The sequence below is a fragment of the Lepidochelys kempii genome, chromosome 14, assembly GCF_965140285.1.
Source record: "Lepidochelys kempii isolate rLepKem1 chromosome 14, rLepKem1.hap1, whole genome shotgun sequence".
Lineage (NCBI taxonomy): Eukaryota > Metazoa > Chordata > Testudines > Cheloniidae > Lepidochelys > Lepidochelys kempii.
In genome coordinates, this window is record NC_136393.1 from 26,146,004 (window position 1) to 26,173,436 (window position 27,433).

At 51.0% G+C, this 27,433-nt stretch overlaps 1 protein-coding gene across 3 annotated transcripts in view; it reads left to right on the forward strand.

Annotated features, from left to right (window-relative positions):
• Positions 1-27,433, forward strand: part of MYOCD (myocardin) — a 471,633-nt gene that overhangs the window by 363,999 nt on the left and 80,201 nt on the right. Inside the window, exon 1 of one of the 3 annotated variants that reach the window (XM_078848420.1) lies at positions 12,549-12,897. The exons of 1 other annotated variant lie outside the window; for it this stretch is intronic. In XM_078848420.1, coding sequence (XP_078704546.1) covers positions 12,843-12,897 — 55 coding nt within the window. In that variant the 5' untranslated portion in view covers positions 12,549-12,842. Of the gene's footprint in view, positions 1-12,548; positions 12,898-13,457; positions 13,574-27,433 lie in introns of those variants that run through there. One more of the 3 variants, XM_078848421.1, reaches the window with a different exon arrangement.

The following is a 27,433-nucleotide window of genomic DNA, read 5'->3' on the forward strand; positions in this document are numbered from 1 at the left end:
AACCTGTGGTTCGCAGACCCCTGGGGGTCTGCAGACTGTGTCTAAGATTTCCAAAGGGATCTGCACCTCCATTCGAAATGTTTTAGGGGTCTGCAAATGAAAAAAGGTTGAACTAATAATCTAATAACTAACCTAATCACTATGACTCATCTGCAAATATTGCAGACTCACTACTCATTCCCCTTTTCAGCTGATTAATAACTTTTTTAAACAATACTGGTCCTAAGAGGAAGCCTTGAGGCCCCTGCTGTTAACCTTGGGCCATGCTGAAGATTGACTGTTCATTCCTACTCCTCTGTCTGGGCTTTTTGCCAGTTTTTGATCCGCTCAAATGTTTTGCCGCTCACCCAGGACTACTTAGTTTCTTTACTAGCCTTTTGTTCAGGACCTTGCCAAAGGCCTATTGAAAGTCTGATCAAATCGTGTCACCCCATTCTGCTTTGTTCCTTTATTGACACGTTCAACCACTTCTAATCTGTTGGTGAGACCCTGAAACCTTGTCCCCTGAGCACCTCACGGAGTTCTTGATCAATTTAAACTTTCAATAAGCTCTATTCTGCAGAAATGGCACTGACAAGAAAATGCTGAGTACAGCCTACTGCCGTTTTCCAGTGGGGCTGAAGGTGCAGCCTGTACCATTTCAGCAAGACTGCGTAATGTCCTTGTCAGCTCCTGGTCCTCAGAGCCACACTGATGATTTGTTTTATCCCCAAACCAGCCTTAGTGTTTTTGAGTGGGCCTGCAATACAATGTTGAGCTGCCCCTCTGGACTGTAAGTGACTCCTGTTCCCCTGTGCAGGGCAGAGGGTCAGCCTTAGGATGAGGGGAGGGTTGGTGAGATGTTTCCTGGCGAACACCCCAAACTGAACTAAATCATTTTATGGCATATGTCTGTGTTGGGGGGCGCCCTACCTGCTGCAGGAGGAGTGGAGCCCAGCTGCTGGTCCTGGGGTCTGGGCAGAGTTGACAGTAGTCAGAAACTTTGCAAGGGATAATTGTCCAAATGAGCAGGGATTTAGGGGCTGCTACATGTGCTGACCCTACAGGGGCTTGTGAGCATTCGGTGAGTTTAGCACCTTGCAAATGTTCCCTACTCACTTGTCCCAGACACCCCCTGGAAAATAGGTATGCTTTATCCCCATTTTATGGATGGGGAAACTGAAGCACAGAGATTAAGTGACCTGATTGTGACCACCGCGGGCGTCAATGTTAGAGCTGGGATCAGTCCCTTACCTAAGTGCCATGCTTATTCCATTAGACTGTGCAGCCTTTCACACTATTGAGCTCCCTCTTGTGGCCACAGCCTACTCAGCAATGGCATTGGCTCAGCTGCCAGGGCATGTGTAAGCGGGGGAATAGTCCCGCTATTGTGGGGAACTTTCCTGGCTTCTATACTACCCCAGTGAAGTGGGCTAGCGAAAGGATCTGAGTCCTCGCTCCCACTTCCTTTACCCAGTGGCCTCCCTGCCCTTGAGGACTCCCCTTCCACTCTCCTGTCTGGCAGAGTCCTCGTAACCCCAACAAGGCTGGGCCCAGGATTCCTGGGGGGCTCGACCCCCAACCCTGCTGTGGTCACCTAGGACAGGGGCTAGGGTGTCCCCACTCTGGGGTACTCTCTCTGCACTGGGCACTTCTCTGACCCACTGACCATTACATACAATTTAAAGCAAATGCAAGTTATTTGATCAACAATTAATTTTAAAAAGAATAAGGAAAAATGGGAAAGGTTAAAGGAAACACATCAACACGCTCTGTGGTAGGGAACATCACAAACAGTGTCTCTGGAACGTCGGGGCAGTTCACAGCCTATTCCTTGTAAGTCCCAGGCTGCCTTCTCAGGCCCTGGCTGTGCTGCAGGGATGCTGTGGGTTGGACACTCGCTCTGATGGTGGCCACACTCTCTCAGGCTCTAAGTGGTAGGACCCTTCTTCCCAGTGTTGCCCCTGCCCTGTCGGGATTACGATCCAAGCCTGGCCTGCAGAGCCTCTTGGCTGAGGCGTCTCCCTGTGCTGGGCCCGCTGCCCAGGGTCCCCGCTCAGTCTCCCCAGCTGCTCACCTCACCCAGCTCCGGACTGCTCCAGCCCCAGTTCCACCACTCTGTCTCAGCATGGCTGCTGCTCTGCCTCCAGCTGCTTCTTTGGCCCCTCTGCCTCTGGTTGCTACAGCTCTGCTCCCAGGACAGGTCTGCTCTGCAGCTTCTGTGACTCTGCTCCCAGCACGGACCTGCTTCATGGGCTGCTTTTCTGGCCCTTCTGGCTCTGATTGCTGCAGCTCTGCTCCCAGGGCAAGTCTGCTCTCTCTGGGCTGTGCCTCTGGCTTTGGGGCTGCAGCTCTGCTCCCAGGACAGGGTCTGCTCTCTCTGGACTGCTTTTCTGGTCCATCTGGATCTGGCACAGCTCTGCTCCCCAGCTCGTGTGGGTCCCTGCTTTCTCCTTAGCTTGGCCCCACTCTGTCTGACCCAGGCGAATCCAGCTCACACAGAGGACGGGACCTCCCTGGCCTCCTGACTCCCTGATTAGCGTGCCCGCCCTGTCATTCAGGCTGACCTGGAGCATTGGCCTTTCCCCATTGTTCCTGGGGACTGACAGTCTCAGGGGACTGTCAGTCTCAGGGTCCTGATTCCCCATCGACCCTTCCCCCTTTTTAGTACTGGGAGCTAGCAACTAAAACACCCCCACTGAACGTTAGTAAGGGGGCAACAGTCCCCTTATACATGGGAAGTGAGGGAAGGGGCAGGTGCTAGGAGGGACACTGGAGTTGGATGTGGCAGGGATACATGGACTGGGAATGGCCCTGATCTAACAGCAGCACTCAAATCTCAGGCAGGGGGTCGTCCTGAAGCGTGGAGGCCATGCAACGAGCAAGAAGCTCTGTAGCAGGGCGAGCTCCCCTTGCTTGCTGGAGGACATGCAGGCTGCTGCTTGCCACAGCCAGGATACAGCAACTACAAGCCATGGCTGTTCTGTACTTCCTAGGAGGAGCAGAGTTCAGCTCATGACAGCACAGGGAGCGGCTCTCCTGCACAATGGGTCAGCTCAGCCAGCCAGGGACAAAGGAAAGCAGAACAATTGAGATTATGTGGCTTGCCCCTTGCGACCTATCTGTACCAGTTCGGAATGCAGACTGCCCTGGGCACCAGGGCCTGAGATCACTCACAGGCACCTAGCTCAAGCAAGCCAGTTCACCACAGCTCTCAGGGCAGGGGCCCAGCCTGAGCAAGCACTGCTGCAGCTTGCAACACAGCGTCTCTGAGCACAGGCCAGGGCCAATTCCAGGGGTGTGTAGTTCACACCGAACAGCACCCACTGTTCACTGTGCGTGTGGGAGGAGTGCCTATTATACATGGGCAGGGGTGTCCATGCACATGGATGTGTGTACAGACGTGTTGGTGTGCCGTACATGTATGTGTGCATGTTTACTGACAGGCCCAATTACTTCTGCAGAAAAGTTCATTGCATCGCTGATCACTCACCACAGGAGGTTAATGGTCAGTCATTAGGTTGTGCTACTACACAGAGGCAGTAATGGTGTGGATAGGGCACAGGCCTAGACATCAGGACCCCTGGGTTCCATGCCTGGTTCTGCTTCTGCCCTCCTGGGTGAGTCCCTTCCCCTCCTGCCCTTTGTCTATTTTGACTATAAGAGAAATTGGGCCATGGGTTGGGGCAGGGATACATGGACTGGGAATGGCCCTGATCTAACAGCAGCACTCAGATCTCACGCAGGAGGCCCCCGTGAAGCATGGAGGCCACGCAGAGAGCAAGAGGCTCTGTAGCAGGGCAAGCTCACCTAGCTTGCTGGGGAACAGGCAGGCTGCTGCTTGGCAGGGGTCAGCTTACACTCTGTGTGCACAGCGCCAAGCACAATGAGGATCTTGACTGGGGCCTCTAGGCCCTGCTGCAATACAAATAAGATGAACTACCTAAGGAATCACCTTTGGAATGCAAGATAAGTGCCAGACCCTGCCATGCCAACAACCCCTGCTCCAGCCACTGCCCTGTTCTGCCAGCTGTCAAGCTGTCCTACAGTGGCTCCAGAGCATAAGTACCCATGTCAGGCCATACTGGCAAGAGGCAGGGCACAAACCCCAAAGTGGCTGTGAGTTCTACACTTAGAGTTCACCAACCAGTTATCAGGTGTAAACCCCTCAGGCACTATAACAGCCTTAACATGGCATCACAGACCGTCCCCTTGGGTACTCCGACCTGTCTTGCCACCCAGGTGAGCTGCTTACAGCAAGGATCACCCCTTACAGCAAGGATCACAGCAGCATTCAGGTTACTGCCAGTCCCAAAGAACCAGTCACTTTCCCCAGGTCAATTGCACCTTAGATCTCACACCAGAGACAACACTTGTAACCAATCCTATAATAAACTATATACAGATTAATTAACAGGAAAAGGAACCAAGAGAGTTACTTACAAGGTTAAAGCAGGTAAACATACAAATGAGTTACATACACACAAATACATACACACAAATGAGTTACAATCTTAAAGTTCAAAAGGTAATAGAAGCTTCCATATTAAGCAAGAGCCCTATGTCCTTTAGGGCTAACCCAGGCTAAGCAGCTGGGGATCCCTTGCTTATGCCTAGAAAACAGGCCCCCATCCAAAGTCCAACAGCGTAAAGATACAGTTGGTCCTTGTTAGAGGTTTTTATTCCCTTCACCGCTTCAGTTTTGGGCTGCAAACTTAGCTGATGGGAGGAATCCACTTGCAAGACTCATCCTCATGGGGGACAGTAAACAACAAAGTCTTTTGTCCACATTGGGAATGTCTACACTGGAATTAGACACCTGTGGCTGGCCCGTGCCAGCTGACTCGGGCTCAGGATGTAGGACTGTTTCATTGCTGTGTAGACTTGCGGGCTCAGGCAGCAGCCTGAGCTCTGGGACCCTCCCACCTCGCAGGGTGAGTCCCTTCCCCTCCTCCCTTTGCCCTTTTTGACTGTAAACTCTGCAAGGCAGGGGTCATCTTACACTTTGTGTGCACAGCACCAAGCACCCTGAGGATCTTGACTGGGACTCTAAAACCCTGCTGTGATACAAATAACATATGAAATGCACACAAATAATGAGTCAGCTGGCACGGGCCAGCCGCGGGTGTCTAATCACGGTGTAGACATAGCCTTTATGCTCTACTCTAGTCCATCTGGTGTCGATGGGCTGTCCCTGTTGCACAGGTCAGAACGCCTTCCCTGGAGACCAGCATGTCACACTCGTTAATGGCTCACGCCTGCCTGGTGACTTCCACAGTTACAAAGACTTACACTGCAAATGCTCACACGACACCTTCTAATACAGGGTACAGATGCTATATGTGAGACCAGTGCAGGCAGCAACTCACCAGCGTTCGTAAATGCTGAACACTAAACCCATTCCTGTCATTCAGGTACCTATTTTAACAACCCTACCACAGTGGAGAGCCAGACTGGCTCCAGGTGTGCGGGTCAAAGTTCCAGCGAGGCATGGGGAGCTGACATGAGCTGTCACCTGGTCTGCCAGCGTCACACCAGCAACCCCTGCCCCAGCCCCTGACCTGCCCAGCCAGCAACCCCTGCCCCAGCCCCTGCCCTGCCCAGCCACCAACCCTGCGCCAGCCCCTGCCCTGCCCAGCCACCAACCCCCGCGCCAGCCCCTGCCCTGCCCAGCCAGCAACCCCTGCCCCAGCCCCTGCCCTGCCCAGCCACCAAACCCTGCGCCAGCCCCTGCCCTGCCCAGTCACCAACCCTGCACCAGCCCCTGCCCTGCCCAGCCACCAAACCCTGTGCCAGCCCCTGTCCAGCCCTGCAAACCCTGCGCCAGCCCCTGCCCTGCCCAGCCACCAAACCCTGCACCAGCCCCTGCCCTGCCCAGCCACCAACCCTGCACCAGCCCCTGCCCTGCCCAGCCACCAACCCTGTGCCAGCCCCTGCCCTGCCCCACAAACCCTGCGCCAGCCCCTGCCCTGCCCAGCCACCAACCCCCACGCCAGCCCCTGCCCTGCCCAGCCACCAACCCTGCGCCAGCCCCTGCCCTGCCCAGCCAGCAACCCCTGCCCCAGCCCCTGCCCTGCCCCACAAACCCTGCGCCAGCCCCTGCCCTGCCCAGCCACCAACCCTGCACCAGCCCCTGCCCTGCCCAGCCACCAACCCTGTGCCAGCCCCTGCCCTGCCCCACAAACCCTGCGCCAGCCCCTGCCCTGCCCAGCCAGCAACCCCCACGCCAGCCCCTGCCCTGCAACCCCCACGCCAGCCCCCGCCCTGCCAGCACATCCATCAATGCAGTGTGGCAGAATGGATATGGGGACCCTGCCTCCATTCCCATTTGTGGGATGAAATTCCCAGCATTTGCATGGGATCACAGTAAATCCTTCTGCCCCATGAGGTTTCTATCTGTCTGGAGTACATCACACAGGCGAGTTCCCACATCAGCCTCCCCTGCAGCAAGGGAGGCAGCACCTGACTGAGGCCACGGGTCTCAAAGCCTGGTGAACAGGGAGCTTAGGTTCCAGTAACTTCCAACCTTCTAAGAGCTGAACTCCGACAGCAGATGCCAGTTGTGGGATCCGACTGGCAGAACTCAGGGGAGTCCTGATTGGTTCCCGGCTTCTATTTAAACCCAGCATAGGAAGTTGTCTATGCAACTGGGTCTTCCCTGCTTGGGATGGCTTCCCTTGTGCCACCTGCTCCTACTGCGTGTCTCTGAGCTCCTGGTAACCTGCTCTGCCTGCCGCCTGACCCCCTGAATCCTGGTTCACCCTCTGGACCCTCTCAGACTCTGACCTCCTGGTATCTGACCTGCCCTGGCTCCCAATATCTGCTCCAACCACTAGGACACACTGTCCATGTCCTGGTCCTGATGCTGATACTGGGGTGAGGGGACCTGACTTGTTTGAAGGGACAGTGCCTGGTCCTCTTGGCAGAGGGGGTGCCTGAACCTTGGGGGAACGGTGGGGTACTTGACTCGGGATCTAAGAACCCTAGAAGCTCCTGCACTTCGTGGCTCTCCTGTTGGGCCTCTGACACCCATCCCTCCCCATGGCTGGGCCTTGGCAGGGCGGGGTACTTGCTGTGGGGTTTTCCATTGGTGACACAGTGGAAATGCCCACCTCACTGCAGAGACACAGCCTGATTCCCCTGCACCATCCCAGCCGCAGTGCTGAGCTGGTGCTGCTGGCCCGGAGCGGGGCAGGGACAGGGAAAGTACATCACTGAAGAAGAAATACTAGCAGTGGCAGGTGCTCTCCGCCCATATTGGGGGGCGAGGAAGGGCAAGAGGAGTCAGTGGTTCACAGAGGGGCAGGGAGTTGTGAGGGAGGCTCACTGAGGCAGAAGGCCAGAGATCCGTTGGGTTGTCCGGGGCAAGGCAGTGGCCAACCTCTGAAGCTTTTGGCCATTCCCTCATGGATCGGCACCCCCCACACACCCCTCAGGCCCCCCTGTCATGGGCTGAGCTGTGCCACATTCTGGATTTACTAATGGAAACCATTACGCCCTAGCACTGGGGAGAGCAGGAGCTGATGAGCACTGGGAGGGGCTTGTTTACATGAGCTTCTGGGAGCTGGCAGGCTTCGAGGAGGTGCTCTATGGTGCAGCAGGGATCCTGCCTACCGGCCAGGAGGCTTCTGAGACATCCCCTGCTCCTGGGGGACCCTCTGGAGCCTTTGAACACAGAAGAGAAGCCCTAGGCATAGAAGCCCAGCAGTGAAGGGACTATTTCTCCAGGGTTGTGGTGCTGACTTCTCCTTGTGCAGTGCTTGCCCAGGGCAATGGGATCCCACCATCTCTCTATTTCTCACTGACTCCCACTGTCGATGGGATTTTAGTTCTGAACGGAACCTCTTGTAACTGACCTGAGGAAACCTTCCCCGTCTCCAGAGATTTATGAGCAAGACTGAGCCAAGCCCAGGGCGTGTCGGTCACAGTGTGACCCAGCACAGCAGCATCTCCCCTTGAGCCTGGCAGGCCAGGGAGGAGGAGTGGGAGCAGGAGCAGGTTTATTGGGGCCATTAAAACACTGAGCCAACATGGCTGCAGGACAGCACATACCAATGTGCTCATTACTCAGGTACTCACCATACAGGCACTATGCTGCCCCTGGGAATGGGCAGCAGAGGGCTGGGTCACCTGGTGGGAGCAGGGACCCCTTCTATTTCACAGCTCTATCAACTGCAATCATAGAGATTGCCCACTACAGACCCCGGAGATCTCTTGCCCATGCTGACAGTGATACCCCTGCAGATCTGGGGTGTTGGACCTTGGCCCTCCTCTGCTCTCCTTCCTTCTCCATCCTGCTCCTGACCTTTGTTTTGGGGCATTTCCCAGAATTTAATGCTGCTTAATGACTAGCCCTGGGCTCAGCTCAGCCCTCCTGCCTTCAGGCCCGTTGCTTCTCTCCCTGCCTCACACAGCTTCATACGCTCGCAGAGTCCCTGCCAAGGGACTTCACTGCAGCTCACACCAGCGGGCCCTGGCTTCCCTCTGTGCTCTTGCTTTGCCAGTCAAATGTGGATTCTCCGACTGGGTCTCACCTATGCTAGCCTAGTCCCCACCATTGCTCCCCTAGAGCAACCCAGTGGTGAGAGCAGCAGTGGCATGCTACTGCAGACGAGGCTCTGGGGGCTGCTGGCATTTTCCCACTGTTCTGCTGAGATTTGCCCTCAACCAGGTTTCATGAGACCAGTGACTGGTGGGGACTTGTCCATTCTAGCATCCCCTCAGGCCCCCCAGCACTAACAATGATGGGTATTACATAGGGAAAAGGAAACGAATGAGGCTCCTTCCAGCAGTAATGTGAAGGGAGCGGTGCAGGGCCTAGAGTTGCCAGGTGTCTGGTTTTTGACCAGAACGCCAGGTCAAAAAGGGACCCTGGCAGCTCTGGTTGGCACTGCTGACCGGGCCATTAAAAATCCAGTTGGCGTGGGGCTGGCAGGCTCCATACCTGGCTCTGTGAGGCTCCCCGGAAGCAATGACCTGTCCCTCGGCTCGTAGGCGGAGGAATGGCCATGGGGGTTCCATGTGCTGCCCACACCATGCTCCAAGCACGGCTCCATAGCTCCCATTGGCCGGGAACCTCAGCCAATAGGAGATGTGAGGGCAGTGCCTGCAGGCGGAGGCAGCGTGCACCGCAGAGCTGCCCGGCCATACCTCTGCCTAGGGGCTGGAGGGACATGTTGCAACTTGCGAGGAGCCATCCAAGATGACCACTGCCCGGAGCCCACACCCCGAATTTCCTCCTGCCCCCCAACTCCCTGCCCCATCCCTGAGCCCCCTCCCGCACCCCAAATCCCAATCCCAGCCCTGAGCCCCCTTCTGCACCCCAAACCTCTCATTCCCAGCCCTTCCCCAAAGTCCACACCCCCAGCCAGAGCCCGCACCCTCTCCCACACCCCAACCCCCTGCTCCAGCCCTGAGCCCCCCCTCACCCAAACTCCCTCCTGCGCCCCAACCCCCTGACCCAGCTCAGAGTCCCCTCCTGCACCCTGAACCCCTCATTTCTTGCCCCACCCCAGAGCCTGCACCCACCAGCCCAGAGTCAGTACCTCCCCACACACCCCAACCCCCTGCCTCAGCTCGGAGCCCCCTCCCATACTCTGAACCCCTCGGCCCCACCCGTACGAGCCTGGAGCCTCCTCCTGCACCCCAAAATCCTCGGCCCTGGACTCACCCCAGAGCCCGCACCCCAACTCTGTGCCCCAGACTGGTGAAAATGGGTGAGTGACTGAGGGTAGGGGAGAGCAAGCAACAGAGGAAGGGAGGATGGAGTGAGTGGGGGCAGAGCCTTGGAGAAGGGATGGGGCAGAGGGCAGGGGCTTGGGAAGGGGCGGGGAAGGGGTGGGGCAAGGGTGTTTGGTATTCTGCAATTAGAAAGTTGGCAACCCTACTTCAGCCCCACAGGCCATAACACAGTTACAGAGACCCCTCCCCTCAGCCCCGCAGGCCATAAAGCAGTCACACGGACCCCTCCCCTCAGCCCCGCAGGCCATAACGCAGTCACAGAGACTCCTCCTCTCAGCCACACAGGCCATAATGCAGTCACAGAGACTCCTCCCCTCAGCCCCACAGGCCATAACGCATTCACATGGACCCCGCCACTCAGCCCCACAGGCCATAACGCGGTCACAGAGACTCCTCCCCTCAGCCCCACAGGCCATAACGCATTCACATGGACCCCGCCACTCAGCCCCACAGGCCATAACGCGGTCACAGAGACCCCTCCCCTCGGCCCCGCAGGCCATAACACATTGCCTCAGGGACCCCTCCCCTCAGCCCCACAGGCCATAACGCGGTCACAGAGACCCCTCCCCTCGGCCCCACAGGCCATAACACATTGCCTCAGGGACCCCTCCCCTCAGCCCCACAGGCCATAACGTGGTCACAGAGACTCCTCCCCTCAGCCCCACAGGCCATAACACAGTCACAGAATCCCCTCCCCTCAGCCCCACAGGCCATAACACAGTCACAGAGACCCCTCCCCTCGGCCCCGCAAGCCATTACGCAGTCACAGAGACCCCTCCCCTCGGCCCCGCAGGCCATAACACATTGCCTCAGGGACCCCTCCCCTCAGCCCCACAGCCCGTAATATGCTGTCACAGAGACTCACATAGCTGATCTGGAAGGGCAGGTAACCAGCACATCAATGAAACCTGCAGATAATACTGAAAAGAAGAGAGAGGAGTCCTCCAAGGGTTCGGCCACACAGAATGATATGGGAAAATGCAGGTAATGCATTTGGGGAGAAATAATCTGGAGTAGGGAAAGCTCCGCATAAGCCATAGACGAGGAAGGCTGGAGGCAACAGGGGCAATAAAGTAAATATGCGTTTACAACGTACTGACGCAGGGGAGACGGGCCGTGCAATTCTGGGCTGCAGATGTTGAGAAATCCCATCTGGGAGTAGCTGGATCCTAGTTCCACCCTGCATGGCTCTGGTGTGGCCCCAGCTGAACAATGCCATTCACTTCTGGGCACAGCAATATTACAGCGCAATTGAGCAAAGCAGCTTGAGAGAAGAGCAACAAAGAGGTTAAGGCCTAAGAGGCTGGTGAGGAGGAAACATTAAAAGAGCAAAACATAGCATTTAAGGCCGGAAGGGACCATTAGATCATCTAGTCTGACCACCTGCATATCACTGGCCATGGAATTTCACTCAGGTCCCCCTGTATTGAGCCCAACAGCTTGTGTTTGGCCAAACATGAGTAGTTTAGCTAGCAGACTAGACACTAGCAGAGGACGTGATAACAGCGTACTGCTCTGTGAAGCACGTAAACAAGTCCCACAGGCGGAGAGGAATTCTTCAGGGTGAGGAGGAGTGAGGGGGAAGTTTTGGGAGCGTATCAGGAAGTGAGCTGTATTGTTAGGCTGGGGAATGGCCTCTTAGGGAAGGGATGGCAGGGGTCTGTTGCCCTGGACGTTCAAAACACCAGGGGACAAAGCACCAGAGAATGTACCATAAGGAACAAGCTCCTTTGAGCCTAGGCCTCCCATCTCTAGCTTCTGATTCTGGGACATTCTTGGCAAATTTTTCACTTCAAAAGTCTCATTCTGGCCAGAGACTAAAAGGAAATTCCTCTTTCTCGACCCTGGGAGCGACTTCTGCCTGTCATCTTTTCCACGGAACAAGCTGTGCAGGGATTTGTATCCACCTCACTGTGTGTTTACAAAGGCACTGCCAGCTCTGAGATGGGATAGATGGGAGTTGGGGAAGCATCAGTATGGCTCCATGTGGCCAATGGCAGTCTCTGTGTTCTGTGTCTTGCATCTCTGTGATGACGGCATTAGTCTGTCCTGAACAAAAGAGTGATTTTAAGCTGCAATAACCTCAGCATATTGCATATTCAGCACCAACAAATAAGTCAACTATGGAACGATTGATTTTTACAAACGTTTTGGGCCTGGATGGTAAGATGGCCATGAAGTTACCAGGAGACTGTGTTTCCTCATAGACGCCACTTATCTGTGGTTTATCGGTATCAGACTGAGATCACTCCCGGTGCGTCCTGCATAAACCAACTGTACAGTACAGTCCATCAGCGCATCACAAGGAGCCCCAGCAGAACCAGATTGGGATAGCATGCCAGTATGCTGTCAATGGTGCATGCCCCACAGGGACATTTTGACTCCTTAGATGGAAGAAGTCGCAACTTTTATACATCAGAGAGCATATAGAAGCACAATGAATAAATATCTCATCCTGTCCCCCTTCCTGCAGAAGCAGAGGGAGCTTCATGTAATGTCCCTGAAGTCCTTGTTAAATACCAGAGAATAAGGTGCCCAGATTATTTTCAAATTGCAGCTATTAAGCCCCCCTCTAGGTGCTGTGCAGTTAAGTCCCATCACACGGAATACCCGGAGCCTACATCTCCCCATGCTGGAAAGAGTTAAGCTCTGGGTCTGTTGATATTTCAGAGCTGCTCTGAAGCCGGCTGGCTGAAACAAGGAGCCTCCTGATTGGCCAAGTTCCTGTTGGTAGTAATAAGGATCAGATATCAAACTTCTGTCTTTCCTAAGACCCTTTAGTGATAGTTGCTGCTCCCTGCTAGACTATGACATCAGCCAGGACACCCAGTGATGCTGCTGATAGTAAACTCTGAGCAGGAGGAGGGTCCTGCTAGCTCAAAGTTAATTAGTTCAACCCAGCACAGGGGAGAGCAGTTGGTTTCTGTGGAGGGACAGTGCTGGATGGGACCAAATCTTTTCAAGTCACTTGCTGCTTTCTACAATCCCAGCTCTGAAAGCACCCAGAGGCTCCCAGGAGGGTTGGATGAGTCCTGGGGCCCTAGCAGTGGCCAGCTTGTCTCCTTGGAGCCAGTTCATGTTTTAAGTGCGGGGGCTTCTGGACCTGTTCACAGAGAGTCACCATGACACTCCTGGGTTCTGAGCATTCTTTGCTGATTCGGAGCAAGTTCAGATCAGGTAGGGCTAAGCATCAAGAATTTCGTCTAAAGTTTTCTTCTCCTTCAAGCCTCAGCTGTACGCTGGTTTTCATTAAATGTTTGGAAGCCGCATGCAAGTAAAATAATCAGGGAGTCATAAAGCTGTCATGGCTTTGCTCTCACAGAGGCTATTCTGCAAATGAAGAAATTCATTTTCCTTCTTCTCTATTACTTTTTAACTGCTTTTTCATTGCTTTCAATTTATGTTTGTGGTGTATGTTGGTAAAGCTACAGTTCGCGGTTCTCTTGGCCTGGGCCCTATGGTGAAGGACTGGGTCAGAAATCCAAAAGAGCAACTGTGAAAAACGACATGCCTAATCTCCTCCATATACTCCAGGTGCTATCCTGTATATACATGCTAGTCACAGACTAGACGGGCCTGACATTTACTCTGACATCCAGGCAGTTGACTTTGTTCCATTAAGTTGTGACTAATTGCATAAAAATGAATTTGCAGAAATGCGTCATTTTTAGAAGTAAAAATAACAAATGGAACATGCAAAATATTTAAAGTGACATCATCAGAGAAATAAAACCAGAGCCACCCAGCTGAGTGCCACTTTCGGAGGGTTTGCAACTAAAAACATGTCCCACTTTTGTGAGTTAGTGGAAGTCCCAGTGAGGGGCTTCCCAGAGGACGGTCTGCATGAGTGAAGGTGAGTGAAGGTGAACTATGGGACGGTCACTTCTGACTCAGCCCCTCTGCTGGACACTTGTGATTTTATTCATGTTCTATACTTATAATAAATAAGGGGGGTGTATGCATTTGTGTTGCTCATTCTTTTATCTGACATTAATTAATGTAAATTAACTGATCATAATGCTAGAAAAATGTATTTGACAATCTGCTCTTAGCTTCAATAGCATACAGTTCTCTATAGATCTACTGTACATGTGGACATATAGACAAATTATGTCTGGACTCACCATATATAAAGCCCATTCCAGACCATCACCCACTCTTGTTTTGCCTTTGTGTATGCTGCGGATAATGAGAAGATCAGAGGCTTCTGATACCAATACTAGACATGTGTGGTGTTATCAGGATCTCTTAGATAGCTGGGTGGTCAATTTAAACTTTGTTTTCTTAGCAAATATGAAGTTGGCAGTTGGTTAAAAATCCAAATGTGTGTGGGGAAACACAAGGGTCCTAGTCTGGCTGAGTTACACACAACTTCGGTCCAGGGCTTTGGTGTGGTTTCCATATCGCAAGGATCTTACACTGCATTAGATTAAGTCATTCCTTAGATTTTGTTGGTATATTATGGTACATTGCTGTTCATCTGAAGGAAGTCTCAGTTCCTAACAATTCGTGCAGCAACTCCAAAGCAATACTGCCACCTTTCTGAAGAGAGGGGGATGGGGATGTGTTCTGTGTCATCACATTCTTTTCAAATGAACCATTATTGTTTTTAAGACTCATTTCTGGGTTATTTGTAAGAGGGCTTTATTATGGAGCTGACAGCAGAATTTCAAAACATATTTTTCAAATGATTCTTTACCAAGTTTAAATTTTATGGGTCTTCACTTCCATAAATCCTCATGTCTTTCAGCAATTTTAATGCAGTTGATTTATGGGTCATTCTTCACTTTGTGGCCTTTGTTCCCAGAACTGCTATTTGGCTGCTGAAAGATATGATGCCCATTTGACCACATTTTGCCTATTTATTATTTTAGTGCAAATCTTCCCCAAATCCCAGCTTTGTGGATGTTCGTTTCTAGCCATGGTGCAGGTGAGTGCATGAGCAGCTCAGGGCCAGCATTAACAGCATCCCAATCCCAGCTATTGACACATCATAAAAACTAGGGGGGAAGGAAAAGCTGAATGTCGGCAGAAATCAAGGAATCCTACAGACAGGGCTGTTGTCTTGAGTTAAATTGCCACATAATATGCAATAAAAGAGACAAACTGAATAAATGACTGAAATGATCAATCTCAGTTTGGTACAAGTCGTTTATAGGCCTGATCGCCATTTACATTTGCACAAGGCTGGCGTACGGTAGCTGTAAAACACTAGTGCTGGTGTCAGGGAGTAGAGTACTCGGACTGGATTGGGCCTCACACCCACTCTGCACAGGTGTAAATAGCACAGGGGTAAGGCAATGGAGAATCCGGCCCTAATAGGATTCTCTATTGCCTTGGGATGCTAAGCAGGCAGGTAGCAGGTGTTAGGCTGTGATCATTCCCTTGGGTTCTAGAAGGGATGAAGTATTCTGTGACTTGTGATTACGAATGTCTTTATAACAGTTCCATGTTGATGTCGCAGAGGCAGGAGTTTGAATGGATTCTTCCCGTCACTATATGGTCGGAGTTACTGAACTGCAGAAAGGGCTATAACAGAGTTAATGGGCGATGGAAACGTTATTTATATGACTGGTGTCCTAATGCCAGAATCCTCTTTCATCTCTGCAGCACATAGCAGGGGCAGCCATCTGATGATACAGACATAACTGTCGCCTTTAGAGTTGTTTGAATCATTTTGACCTATTGATAGCCCATCTCTACTAGTCACTTGGTTCCATTTTGGTAGCTTCAGTGGGAATCAGGAAAAAAATTAGTTTCTGCAGGCAGGAAGAAATGGTTGGAAATAGTCTCTGTCAGGCCAGGTTCTCTAGACAGTCACTGGTAATCCTCCCTTGAGTCCTGTGCCCAGAACATACATGGCAAGTTTCTCCTCTCCCAGCTGCCTGCAGTGGAGGGGAAGGGCTCAGCACAGCTGTATCATGTGCAGAGACTGCAGCAGTCACCATATAATGCAATGAATAGCTACTCCAAGTGAAATTTGGGAAACCTAACTGTGGTTTGAAATGCAGAATAATCTACACGTCAGCAATTCCAATGTGTTGCAGGCACTAAGGTTTTCTTTTCTCCCATTTCCTAGGAGTAAGAGACAAGAATTTGTGTGTGTGTTTATTTTGTCTATTTTGCCAAAGATAAATACACAAACCTGAGGTCATCCTGACAAATTTTGCAGGAACAATGATTTTTCTTGCTTGCCTGGCTGCCATGTTCTCCTGCAGGCTCCAAGTATCAATGGGATCACATTAAATCAACTGGGACGCACAAGAGGCTGTTCCAGGAACCTTCCTCCCTGAATGTATTTAACTCTTCCCAGAACAAACCATTCATATGGATAGAGCCACTGCTCCAAACCAAATCAGGTGTACTCAGTCATTACTGGAACACCACAGCACACACTGCACACAAACCCTGATAGCCAGAAAATGCAGAGTGAAACCACCTTGACTCTGATCTTGTTTCTAGATCCCTGCACAGATACAAAATTTACATCCGCATCCAATCCATGATCAACAAACATGGTCCATGGATGTGGTTATCTGTGGATATAAAGCAGATATCTGCAGATTTGCATGGCTCTACTCGTTTCCAACCAATGAGGAAACAGATATAAAAGGTCCTTCACTGACAGTACCACAGTACGAGGAATGAATGTATAACATTCTAGACACATCTCAGCATGATTTGGCACTGATGGTGCCCTAGGCTAACACTGGGTAGCTTGTGGGGTGTGGACAGGCTAAGGTGCCAATGAGCCTCATTTGGCTGGATGAAGTAGATGCAGCAGAGATTCCAATCTGCATGTAAAGGCTGAAGAAGTAGGTTGAGACCTCTGGCTTATAATGGAATAGCAGATGAGAAAGGTGTTTTCTCTGTACTGTACATGGATAAGATGTGAATCCCCCTGAATATCTGAGTGAACGTATCAAAGGTTAATGGCTGGTATTAGGTGGAGAGAAAAAGTAGATGAGGTATGGTAACTCAGAGCAAGGGAATTTCTGGTGATACTTTGAAGATGGGCAGGGGGACAAGGTCCAGCTTAAGGCTGCTAGTAGAATCTTGACTCGGAATTGCCAGGTTTTTCAAACAATGTGTGTTTCTGTTTAATTTTCAAATAATATTGTTTAAATCCATGTAAGTGTTTACAGTCAAACCCTATCTTAATTCACGACATTGTTGCCTGAGAGTTCCCTCTGTTTTTATAGAGTATTTAAAAACAGACTTGTGAAAACTCAACGTGTGTTGGTTTGTTTCTTGTTTTATCTTAACATGCATCCTGACCCTGACAGGTTTAGCTGATGGATCTAATTAAACCTCTCCAGCAGTGGGTGAATTGCAGGCAAGGGAGAGGGGGTGTGCATCATGGCACTGACAAGGTTAAATGTATTGAGTTGTGAATGGGGAGCAAATGTAGGAGGAGGAGATATTGACTACACTCCAGTACTGAAAGGGTTACACCTGGGGGGGTGGGGAGGAGGGGAGAATGCTCTCAGGAACTTAAAGGGTTAACAATTGCAGTGCCAACAAGTTACACTCTCAGCTCTGCTGAGCCCTGGGAGAGAAGTTGTGGGCTGGACACTCCATAGCAAGGCACCCTGGCTTTCAGTGAGTCCAGGGGATCTGAGGGACATGCGTGTCCCAACAAGGCTCCTGAAAGCCCGGACAGCACAGCTCCAGGCCTGCCCCCCATTCCTTCCATCCCAGCAGCTTGCAGGGCCAGCTTTTGTCAGCAAGTGAGGGGGACCAGCACTGGCTGTCATCTCTGGGATCACCTCTGCAGGGAGCGTATGCCCCAAAGAAAGGGAATTTCTGGCACTCTCCCTGCGGAGTCTGGGAGAGCTGCTTAGAAAGTCAAATCACAGCAAGAAAAGAGTGAAAAATAACCCTTGTGCACTGGCTGGTTGCCCTCTCCCTGTGCCTGCCCTTGGGGTTATACCTGATTAACAGTGATCCTGCCAGAGGATCCGAGAGTGGCAGCTGAGCCCAAAGGGATAATCCGGGCAGGCAGGCAGGAGGCCATGGCAGCGGGCTGGGGAAGCTCACTGGGACCTGGGCTGGAGGGATGGTTCCTCTGCACTCTGACAGGGAGGCAGCTGTGAGGTTGACGGAAACACTCTTCCTGGGCGCTGACACATGCCCCCTACAGGCCTTTGTGAAGTCATAAGGATGATCTTGGGCTGGCTTATGGAGCTGGGACAGATTTCTCCCATAACAAAGCAATTGCCTAAATGCTCCTCTTAAGGCCTTATTCAGCCTGATAAGACCTGGCCCAGTGCGTGACAGAGATGAGCATTTCACCCTGCAGATCCATTAGCATGTGTGGGTCCCCTGGGAGGGGATTGCAAGAACACTAATCTGTGATTCATGCTCTGCAAGCCACCACCACTGGGACACTGACTGCTGCTCTCAATCGGGGAATGTTGCTTGGGCCAAAATTTTCAAACATGGGTGCCCAAACTTGTGCATGTGCAAGCCTGGCCCTTGGTCCCCGTGCCTTGGTTTCCCCATCTGAGAGCAGGGACAATGACACTTACCTATCTCAACAGAATGTAACTGGCTAACGTGAGGGCCATGATGCTGGCCCTTCTACTCTGTACAAGTGCTCAGTACCATTATGTTAGGCTCCATATTCCCAGTGTACTAGATCCACTACAATGCATGGTGTGTAAATGGCCTTGCCTACTAGTCTGAACTGCCCCAAGCCACACACAAACCAGGAGGTTCATGACCTGTTGGAAACAACTGTCCCAGATGAGCCACAGGGCAGACATCTTGGATACAGGAGCTTCTCCCAGATGGACGCCTTCTCGTGGCCCAGTCGCTAGGAGCTGTGCTGAGCTGGGAGCCTTCCCATCTCAGCTGGTCTGCGTTCTGCTGATCTGGATCAAGGCTGGGATTCTGGCTGAGGGCCTGATCCCTCTTCCCAAGTCATGGGAGCAGGAGCAGATAAGCCAGGCTGAGGTCGCAGGAGTCATGTGGCACTGGTGTGAGCATGGAGTCACGTTCCTGCATGCGCCCTAGTGAGGGGAAGTTGGTGCAGGGCTGACTCAGACCCCTGGCTCCGTCACTGTCCCTAGAGAAGCAAGTTCTGCCCACTGGCCGCAGCTTGTTTGGAACCTCTTCTCATAATAGTTGATGATGGTGATGAGTGATTGTACCCAGCCCCTGCTCTATGCCAGGCTGTGCTTTTCCTGATAGGCCTCAAGCTGGGAACAGTCTCTACTGCTAAGCTACAACCTACCCAAAATAGTCACTGAGACTGGCACTACTGACAAAATCTCCCCAGGCCTGGCCCTATCAGGGGCGTCGATGGCTGAACATTAGCAGGGAACAAGGCACTGAGCCCTGGCTCTCCAACCAGCCAATGCTCTCAGGTAGAACCAGTCCAACTGCAGACACCTTTGGGCACAGCCCCGTTCTGGACATGTTCAGATCCAGGCATTTGGTTCAGCCCATTATGCAGCTCGGGGGCATCTGCAAAATCCCACAGTTCAGATGTTCGGAGCCAGCCTCTCTCTATGCCAGGGGAGAGGTCTCTGCCTATTTATAGGGGCACCGTCACCTGGAAAGTCACATATTGGTCTGAAATGCTGTACTTGTTGCAGCTATCAGTAGCACCTCAGATACTTGGAACTGGAAGGATAAAGAGCAAAGACAACCTTGCCCTGCTGCCCAGTTTGGTCCCTTTCCACATTTACCAGCACTCTACATGGAGCCAGTCTCACTGTGCCCCAGTACGTGTCACTTAACTCTGCAGCTTCTAACTTGCTGAAATACCCTTTAGGAGCATAGACAGAGAGGAAAGACCCTTATAAACACCCAGGAGTGGAGCTTTTAAAAGCAGACATGGGGCCCTGCTATTTACAGGGGCTCTCTCAGAAATGGGTATGTTCTGATTCAGTTTCAAAACAAGTGCAAGTTAGCTGAATGCCTCTAAACAGGCACATGCTGATGCTCTGCCCAATATGGAACAGAGGCCCTGGCTTCCTTGCACCTGGGAAGGATTCAGAGGTGCTGCAGTAGCTTTAGGTGACTTCAGACTCTGGGTCTAATCCCAGATACCACAGAAAACAGGCAGCATTTTCTGAGCAGTCCAGGGCCTCCTTTGGAAGCTGCCTCCCCCCCTAATTCCTCTCCCCAGTGAAGTGACATCTTGAAGTGTACTTGTGGCACCTTAGAGACTAACAAATTTATTTGAACATAAGCTTTCATGAGCTACAGCTCACTTCATCGGATGCATTCAGTGGAAAATACAGTGGGGAGATTTCTTTTCCACTGAATGCATCCCATGAAGTGAGCTGTAGCTCACAAAAGCTTATGCTCAAATAAATTTGTTAGTCTCTAAGGTGCCACAAGTACTCCTTTTCTTTTTGCGGATACAGACTAACACGGCTGTTACTCTGAAACCTGTCATCTTGAAGTGTATAGGTTAAAATGCAGATTCCTTTCCAGTGCTGCATGTAGGATGTACAGGTCTGGTTGAATGCTGAATGCAACTTACAGGCTCCCATGTTAACTCTTTAACCCTCTGCAGTTGGACACCAGCCTCAAATCAAGAGCTTCTCTGAGGGGCGATGAGGGCCTGAGGAAGCACACTATCTGCAGAGCTCATTGCTACTAGCTATGGATGACAATGGGAGTTTTGTTTGCTTCCTTGGGGATCTGTTTCTGATGGAAAAGAAAGAGCATCTCAAGCAGAGTCACTCCTCAGCCCCCCATGCTTCGGGCTGGCGAGTTAAACTCTGCAGCAACCCGTGCACTGCCCAAAACCACTCTGCGTCCAGCTAGTAAAATACATCGGTGGTGTCAACTGAGCCCCAAACTGGCAAGGATTTCTCATGTCACGAATCTCGCCCCTTCTGGCCTCTGGTGCCCGGGGAAATCCAGGAGCGAGCAGTACCATGGAAAGACTTGCTCTCTCTTTCCTAATGGCAGTGAGGCCATGCCCAGTTCTGCACTGACAGGTCTATCTGCTGTTCCCTTTTATCAGGGGCTTTTCCACCCCTCTGAGCTTACAGTGAGCAGCTCATGCCCTGTGGCTGGCTGGAGGTGAGGTGTGTATCAGAGCTCCAACACAGAGACTATCTCCCCCTTGAGGCTGCTGTCTGTGCCTGGCACTCAGATCTGGCCTTAGGGCTTGAAACAAACTTGGCAGATGATCAGACCAGACCAAAATCACCAGGGTTTGCGGGGAAGGGAAATACAACTGCAGGCTTCAGGTTTCAAACAGGTTTATTCTGCCCCATTGTCGGTCTGATGTCACATAAGACAGGCCTGGCCCCAAGAGCATCTCAGCGGTTACCCCGGAGCCAGCAGCAAAATAAACAGCCTCTAGGTTCACCCTGTTTCCAAGCAGCCTGTAAGCCAGGTGGCGAGGAAAGAGCTGGGCTGGTTCACCAAAGGCCCTCTAGTGGCCTGTGTGAGGGAGTTACCGGAAGATGCCAGACTGATTAACCATTACTCAGCATCACAGCTTGGAACATGAAACCTTCCTATCCCCGTAGCCTGTGTAAGAGAGTTATCCTGCCCTGAAAACCAGTGCCAGGATTCTCACCCGTTTGTCACAGCTGTATGGAAGCAGGCTTTTCTCTCAGTCGCTCTGGAGGCTGTTCTGGCTGACCCAGGTTAGCAGGTAGAATGTCCTCTGCACACGTTCAGCCTCTGCAGAGGCAGGGAGGCTGGAACAATTTGTATAGTTGGGGGGTGGGGGGGGGGTGCTGAGAGCCATTGAACCAAATTGTAAACCCTGCATATGATGGAAACCTCTTCATGCCAGAGAGTGTGGCAGCACCCCCAGCACCCCTAGTTCCAGCACCTAGTTGTAGAGGAGTCTGACACGTTCACCTGGTGACACCTGTTGTGGTGAATGCTCCCATGTATGATAACAGAATATGGACAGGTGGCGCTGTCCCCTTGAGTCTGAGCAGTCTGCTCTTCCTAAACAGGGTCTCTGGGAGATGAAAGTCCTGAGGGCTTGACTCTGTGGTGACTGGCTATGGTGTCTCTGTGACCGGGTGTTGGACTGAGCTGCCCTCCTCGGGGGGGAGAGAGTGGAACCATGGGAAATCTGACTCCCTGTGAAAAAATACTGTGTGATCATGTCATTAAACCAGGCAATCCAGTCTCACTTTGCTATTGACCCATGAAAATAATTCTGCCCTTTTAACAGCCCTTACCATCGCATGAGGCCGCTGACACCACTGGGCAATTGAACGAGCTGAGATTTGACCCAGCCCACAACCAGTGGATCCACAAATCAACTGACGGACCTAATTGCCATGTTAGTGGCAAAGCCCAACTTTTATGCACCACTGAGAACCTCAAAACCCACCTTTCAGATGCCAAGTAGGCACTCAAATTCCTGAGGCACCTCCATTTCTGCCAGCAAAGTCCCTGAGGTGCCTACATTCCGGCTGGAGCACATGTGCAAAGCCTCCTAAGTCCTGATGCCACCAAGCTGCTTGGAGCCCCCGCTCACGCCTAAGTCCCAGTGTGTTGTCAGACTAGGCTCTCCGCTGCCTGTCTTGGCTGTGGGGCTGTTACAGAGTCACAGGATCTGGCCTATGCCCAGCCTGTAACCAGTCTCCTGGGAGTGACCCCTGTAGTGGGCTGGACCCCAAGGACCCACACTGTCCACAGGGGCAGGCCCGTGGCCTCCACGACTCTGGAACTGGGCTGTCGGCACCAGTAATTCCTGTCTCTCTCCGTGGCTCCCTGCAGTGACTCACCCCTGCCAGATTCCAGCGGGAGGCTTGTACTGTCCCCTTCAGGGTGCAGGGCTCTCAGTGACTATTACAGCGACACAGGCAGCCTTTGTTAGTCCTTTGCTAACCTTTATTAGTCACCTGGCTGCAGAATCTGCAAGTCCTTAGGTTAGCACAGAGAGGCAGAACTAAGTTACACTATAGTTCATTCTGGTTAGCCCAGAGCCCAGCCACGCTGTTGTGAACCCCATGTTCAAGTGCTGTCTCTCTCTCAGGTGGACCTCCTTACTTCCCAGGTTAGGGAGCCCAGACTCCTTCCAGAAGCCAACCTTTTATCACCCACCTCACACCTTCCAGTCCTTCATCACTCGATGATTGCCTGTTCTGTTCATTCCCTCTGAAGCACCTGACACTGGTCTCTGTCAGATGACAGGGTACTGGGCTGGATGGACCATTAGTCTGACCCAGTTTGGCCAGTCTGATGTTCTTATGTCCTTTTTTCTTGAACTGGGGTCTTTGCTCAGCTTCTCTGCTGAGAGGTGGGGAAATCCATCTCCCTCTGGGTTGTTGGTTGCTGGATGTCAGTGTCCTGGGGCTTCGGTTTGCCACGGGCTTCTCAGATTTTCAATTGATATGGAGTCAGTCTTGGCCAATCCTTTTCAATGACCTGTTCAGGCTCAGACAGGTAAGGGAAGTACTCACAGCTATCTCTCCTAGCTTGCCCTGAGAGCAAACTTAGTCCTTTTCCCCGCGCTGGGAAACCATACAAAATTTAGGGGAAACTGAGGCATATTTAGGACTTGTGAAAATATTACAGGAAATTCCCACTGTGTCAAAGGGGTCCAATCTGGTAGGTGTTCTCAGGACATGCCTAACCCATACAAAGGGGCACACTCAAGACTGGTGGTGAGGGCACTCTCCCCGGAAGTGAAAAGGGAAACCTGTGTTCCAGTCCCTGTTCCAATTAATATTTAAGCATTTATACACAATGGTCCAGTTTTAACTGGAGAGCTTGAGAGGTATCTACCTTAGCCTCATGGCCAGGGCACTCTCCTAGGATATGGGGGAGCTGGATTCAAGTCTCCTGCTCTAAATCAGCAGGCAGGGATTGGAAAACAGGCCTCCCACATCCTGGGGGAGTGGCCTGACCAGCCGGCTCTGAGGGGTGAGTCTCTCTTTCTCTCTCTTTCCCTGTAGGAAAGGACTGACCTCTCCAGGCTTAGGTGCTTAGCTCCAAGAGAGGCACAACTGTAAATCCCAATCAAGTTAAGACACCTAGCTGCCCTAGAAAGGAGAAGGGTTTAGGCCACACCCCTCTCCTCAACATTTCCAACAGGCTAGCTTAGTCAGCTCAGCATGCTGGCTTCTGTGCATCCCATGCTTAGGCACCTCACTCTCCTCTCTCTGCAGCTCATCAGCAGGGTGCGTCCCATCGGCAGAGTTTATATCTTCAGTCCAGGTCTCTACACTAGACCTACAGGAGTAAATGTTAGCCTGGGCTTGGACTAGCAGCTAGCAGGGACTGTGGCACACACATTGCCAGCAGGTTGCGTGCTGTTTGTTAGACAGCAGCAGAATGCTGGGCATCCTGGATTCTCTTCCTGAGTCTGGACAGGGAGCGTGGTCTAGTGGTTAGTTATTATACACACGGTAGCCAACCATATAGATTTAGCATACTCAGTGTGGCTGAGTCTTAATTGTGCTGGATTGGACACCTGAGTTGTCTTCCTAGCTTTGTCCCAAGTGGCTTTGGGCAGTCTCTCACTTAATTTATTTGAAAAATGGTGTCGCTGATACTTGACTATCTCTAGAGCTGGCATATGAGGCTTTGCTTAATTGTGAAGGCTGTGAAATACACAGAAATATAGTCAGCAGTGAGAAGAAGAGGTGACATTTAAACTCACTGGTAGCTGACTGCTCTCAGCCCCCTGCTCACTTGTTTGAGGCACATAGCCTGTTCTGGCACAATAGGGAGGTTGATATACTGGAGCAATCCCCAGACTTCAGCATGTGTGGGAATGGTGATAGGAAGTGATGAAACCTCTTCATCTGGGATATTTATAACTGAACTGGACAGACTGCAGAAGGGACTGGTCTTGCAGTGTCCTCTGAGGGTGTTCTAGGTAACCTTATGAGCCTTTTCCACCTCTAACTTCTCTTTTTGTGATTTGAGATCTCATGAGACAGGTTTTACCCACAGGCCAAACCACAATTATTTACCAATAACTGGGACTCTCAGATCACAAGTTAACCCCCTTCCCCATTGGTGTCTAAACCCCTGTGTGACATTTGGGTGCTGGGGAGCTAAGATCATAGACCCATGGGGTTAGAAGGAATTGCAAGGGTCATCTAGTCTAACCCCCTGCCATGTTGCAGGATTTGTTGTGTCTAAACCATCCAAGACAGATGACAAACCAGCCCGCTTTTGAAAACCTCCAGGGAAGGAGCTTCCATGACCTCCCTAGGCATCTGTTCCATTGTCCTACTGCTCATACAAGTAATACATTTTTCCTGAGATTCAATCTAAATCTGCCATGCTGTAGTTTGAACCCATTGCCTCTTGCCCTGCCCTCTGTAGCAAGAGAGAACAACTTTTTCTCCATCTTTTTTATGGCAGCCTTTCAACTATCTGAAGACTGCTATCATGTCCCCGCCTTAAGCTCCACTTTTCCAAACCAAACATACCCTGTTCTTTCTGCCTTTGCTCATATACCTTCCACTCCATCACTTTGATCATCTTTGTCACTCACCTGTTGTTCTTTTCCAGTTTCTCCACATCCTTTCTTTGCATTGGTGACCAAAATTGGACACAGTACTCCAGCTGAGGCCTAACCAGTGTCAAATAAAGCTGTACTGTCACCTTCCATGACTTGCATGCTATGCCTCTGTTAATGCAACCTGAAATTGCATTTGTTTATTTTGCAACAGCATTGCATTGCTGACTCATGTTATAGTTGTGATCCACCACTACTCCCAGATCCTTCTCAGCAGTGCTGCTGCCAAGCCAGTTATCCCCCATTCTGTATTTGTGCATTTGGTTTTCCTTCTCTAAGTGTAGCACCTAACATTTATCTTTGTTGAATTTCATTTTGTTGTCTATACACCAGTTCTCCAATTTATCAAAATCCCTTTGAATTTTAGCTCTATGATCCAAAGTGTTGCAACCCCTGCCCTCCTTGTTTGGTGTCATCTGCAAATTTGATCAGTAAGCTCTCTATTGCTACATCCAGGTTATTAATAAAGTTGTTTAACAACACTGGACCCAGAACAGATCCCTGTGGAACCCAACTTGAGACCTCCCTTTAATAGTTAATTAATTCCATTAATAGTTACTCTTTGTTTGTGGATGTTTAACCAATTATGTATCCACTTAATGGTAGTTCCACAAGCCCCCATTTCTCCAGCTTACCTATCTGAATGTCATGTGGGACTGTGTCAAAAGCCTTGCTGAAGTCCGGATATTTTATGTTCATTGCATTCCTCCTATCCACCAAACCAGTTACCCTGTCAAAGAAGGAAATCAAGCTGGTTTGGCATGATTTGTTCTTGGTAAATCCATGCTGGCTGCTAGTGATCACCCCTTCATCCTCTCAGTATTCGCAAATTGAATGTTTTATACATTGCACTGGTAGCTTCCCAGGTTTTGAGGTCAGGCTGACTGGTCTATAGTTCCCCAGCTCCTTCTTTTTCCCCTTTTTAAAGATGGGCACGTTAGCCCTGCTCCAGTCTTCCGGGACCTCTCCTGTCATCCATGAGTTTCCAAATATTATTGCCATTGTTTCCAGGATTTCTTCAGCTAATTCCTTCATTACCCTTGGGTGAATAGCATCCGGCCCTGTTGATTTGAATTCATTCAAATTGGTTAGAAGATCTCTGGCATGCTTTTTATTTGTCCCAATCTGCATCCCTTCCCCTTTATTGTCTGTGGTAACTTTGCTGGTCATCCGATCACATTATCTTTTGTGAGAAGACTGAAGCAAAGTAGGCATTAAGCAGCTCTGCCTTCCTATTATCTTCCAGTACCAGCTCACCTTCTCCATTGAGCAGCAGACCCACACTGTCCTTAATCTTCATGTTTTGCCTGACATATTTGAAGAACCCCTTCTTATTTCTTCTAAAATTCCTTGCCAGCTGTACCTCATTCTTTGCCTTGGGTTTCCTGATTTTGTCCCTACACGCTCATGCTGTTCCTATGTATAGTTCCTTGATGACATGCCCCTCCTTCTATTTCTTGTATGTATCCCTTGTGGTTTGTAGATAGCTAAAAAGCTACTTGTGCAGCCACATTGGCCTCCTGTGGCTCTTCTTATCTTTCCTCTGCATCAGAATAACTTGATGTTGAGCCTCTAGAATAACATCTTTTAAGAACTACTAGCCCCCTTCTATTCCTTTTCTTCCTAATTGGTCTTTCCAGGGGACCTTGCCTACTATTTCTCTGAGTAGGCACTGTACTGGGTGTAGTCCGGGTACTTCATGCTGGGCTAAGTACCTGCAATGGGATGTGAGTTCAGGAACATGGGTGGCAGTCCAGCGATATATACAGGATATTATAGACTCAATAGGTAACCTGAGTTTTTGTCACCACACTTATTGCTTAGTGCAGCTGTGGACCATCCAAGCAGACAATAGGTAACTACAGCACTGTACTCCCTGCCAGTGGATAAAGAGCAAGTGATTACCCTTGTACTTCTTCCTCACCAAAGTATCAAAGGGGTATTCTCTGCCACAACTAACACAAGTGCACCCGCAGCTGGGAGCCCTGTAGCAGCAGCATTGGCAGTATTCAATACACATGTAAGAAACAGAAAGAGGTTTCCAAAAAAGGCAACAGTTACCCATGGCCATAAGAAAATAAGAACGGCCATATTGGGTTACACCAATGGTCCATCTAGCCCAGTATTCTGTCTTCAGACAGTGGCCACCAGGTGCTTCAGAGAGAGTGAACAGAACAGGGCAATAATTGATTGATCCATCCCTGTCATCCAGTATCAGCATCTGTCAGTCAGAGGCTA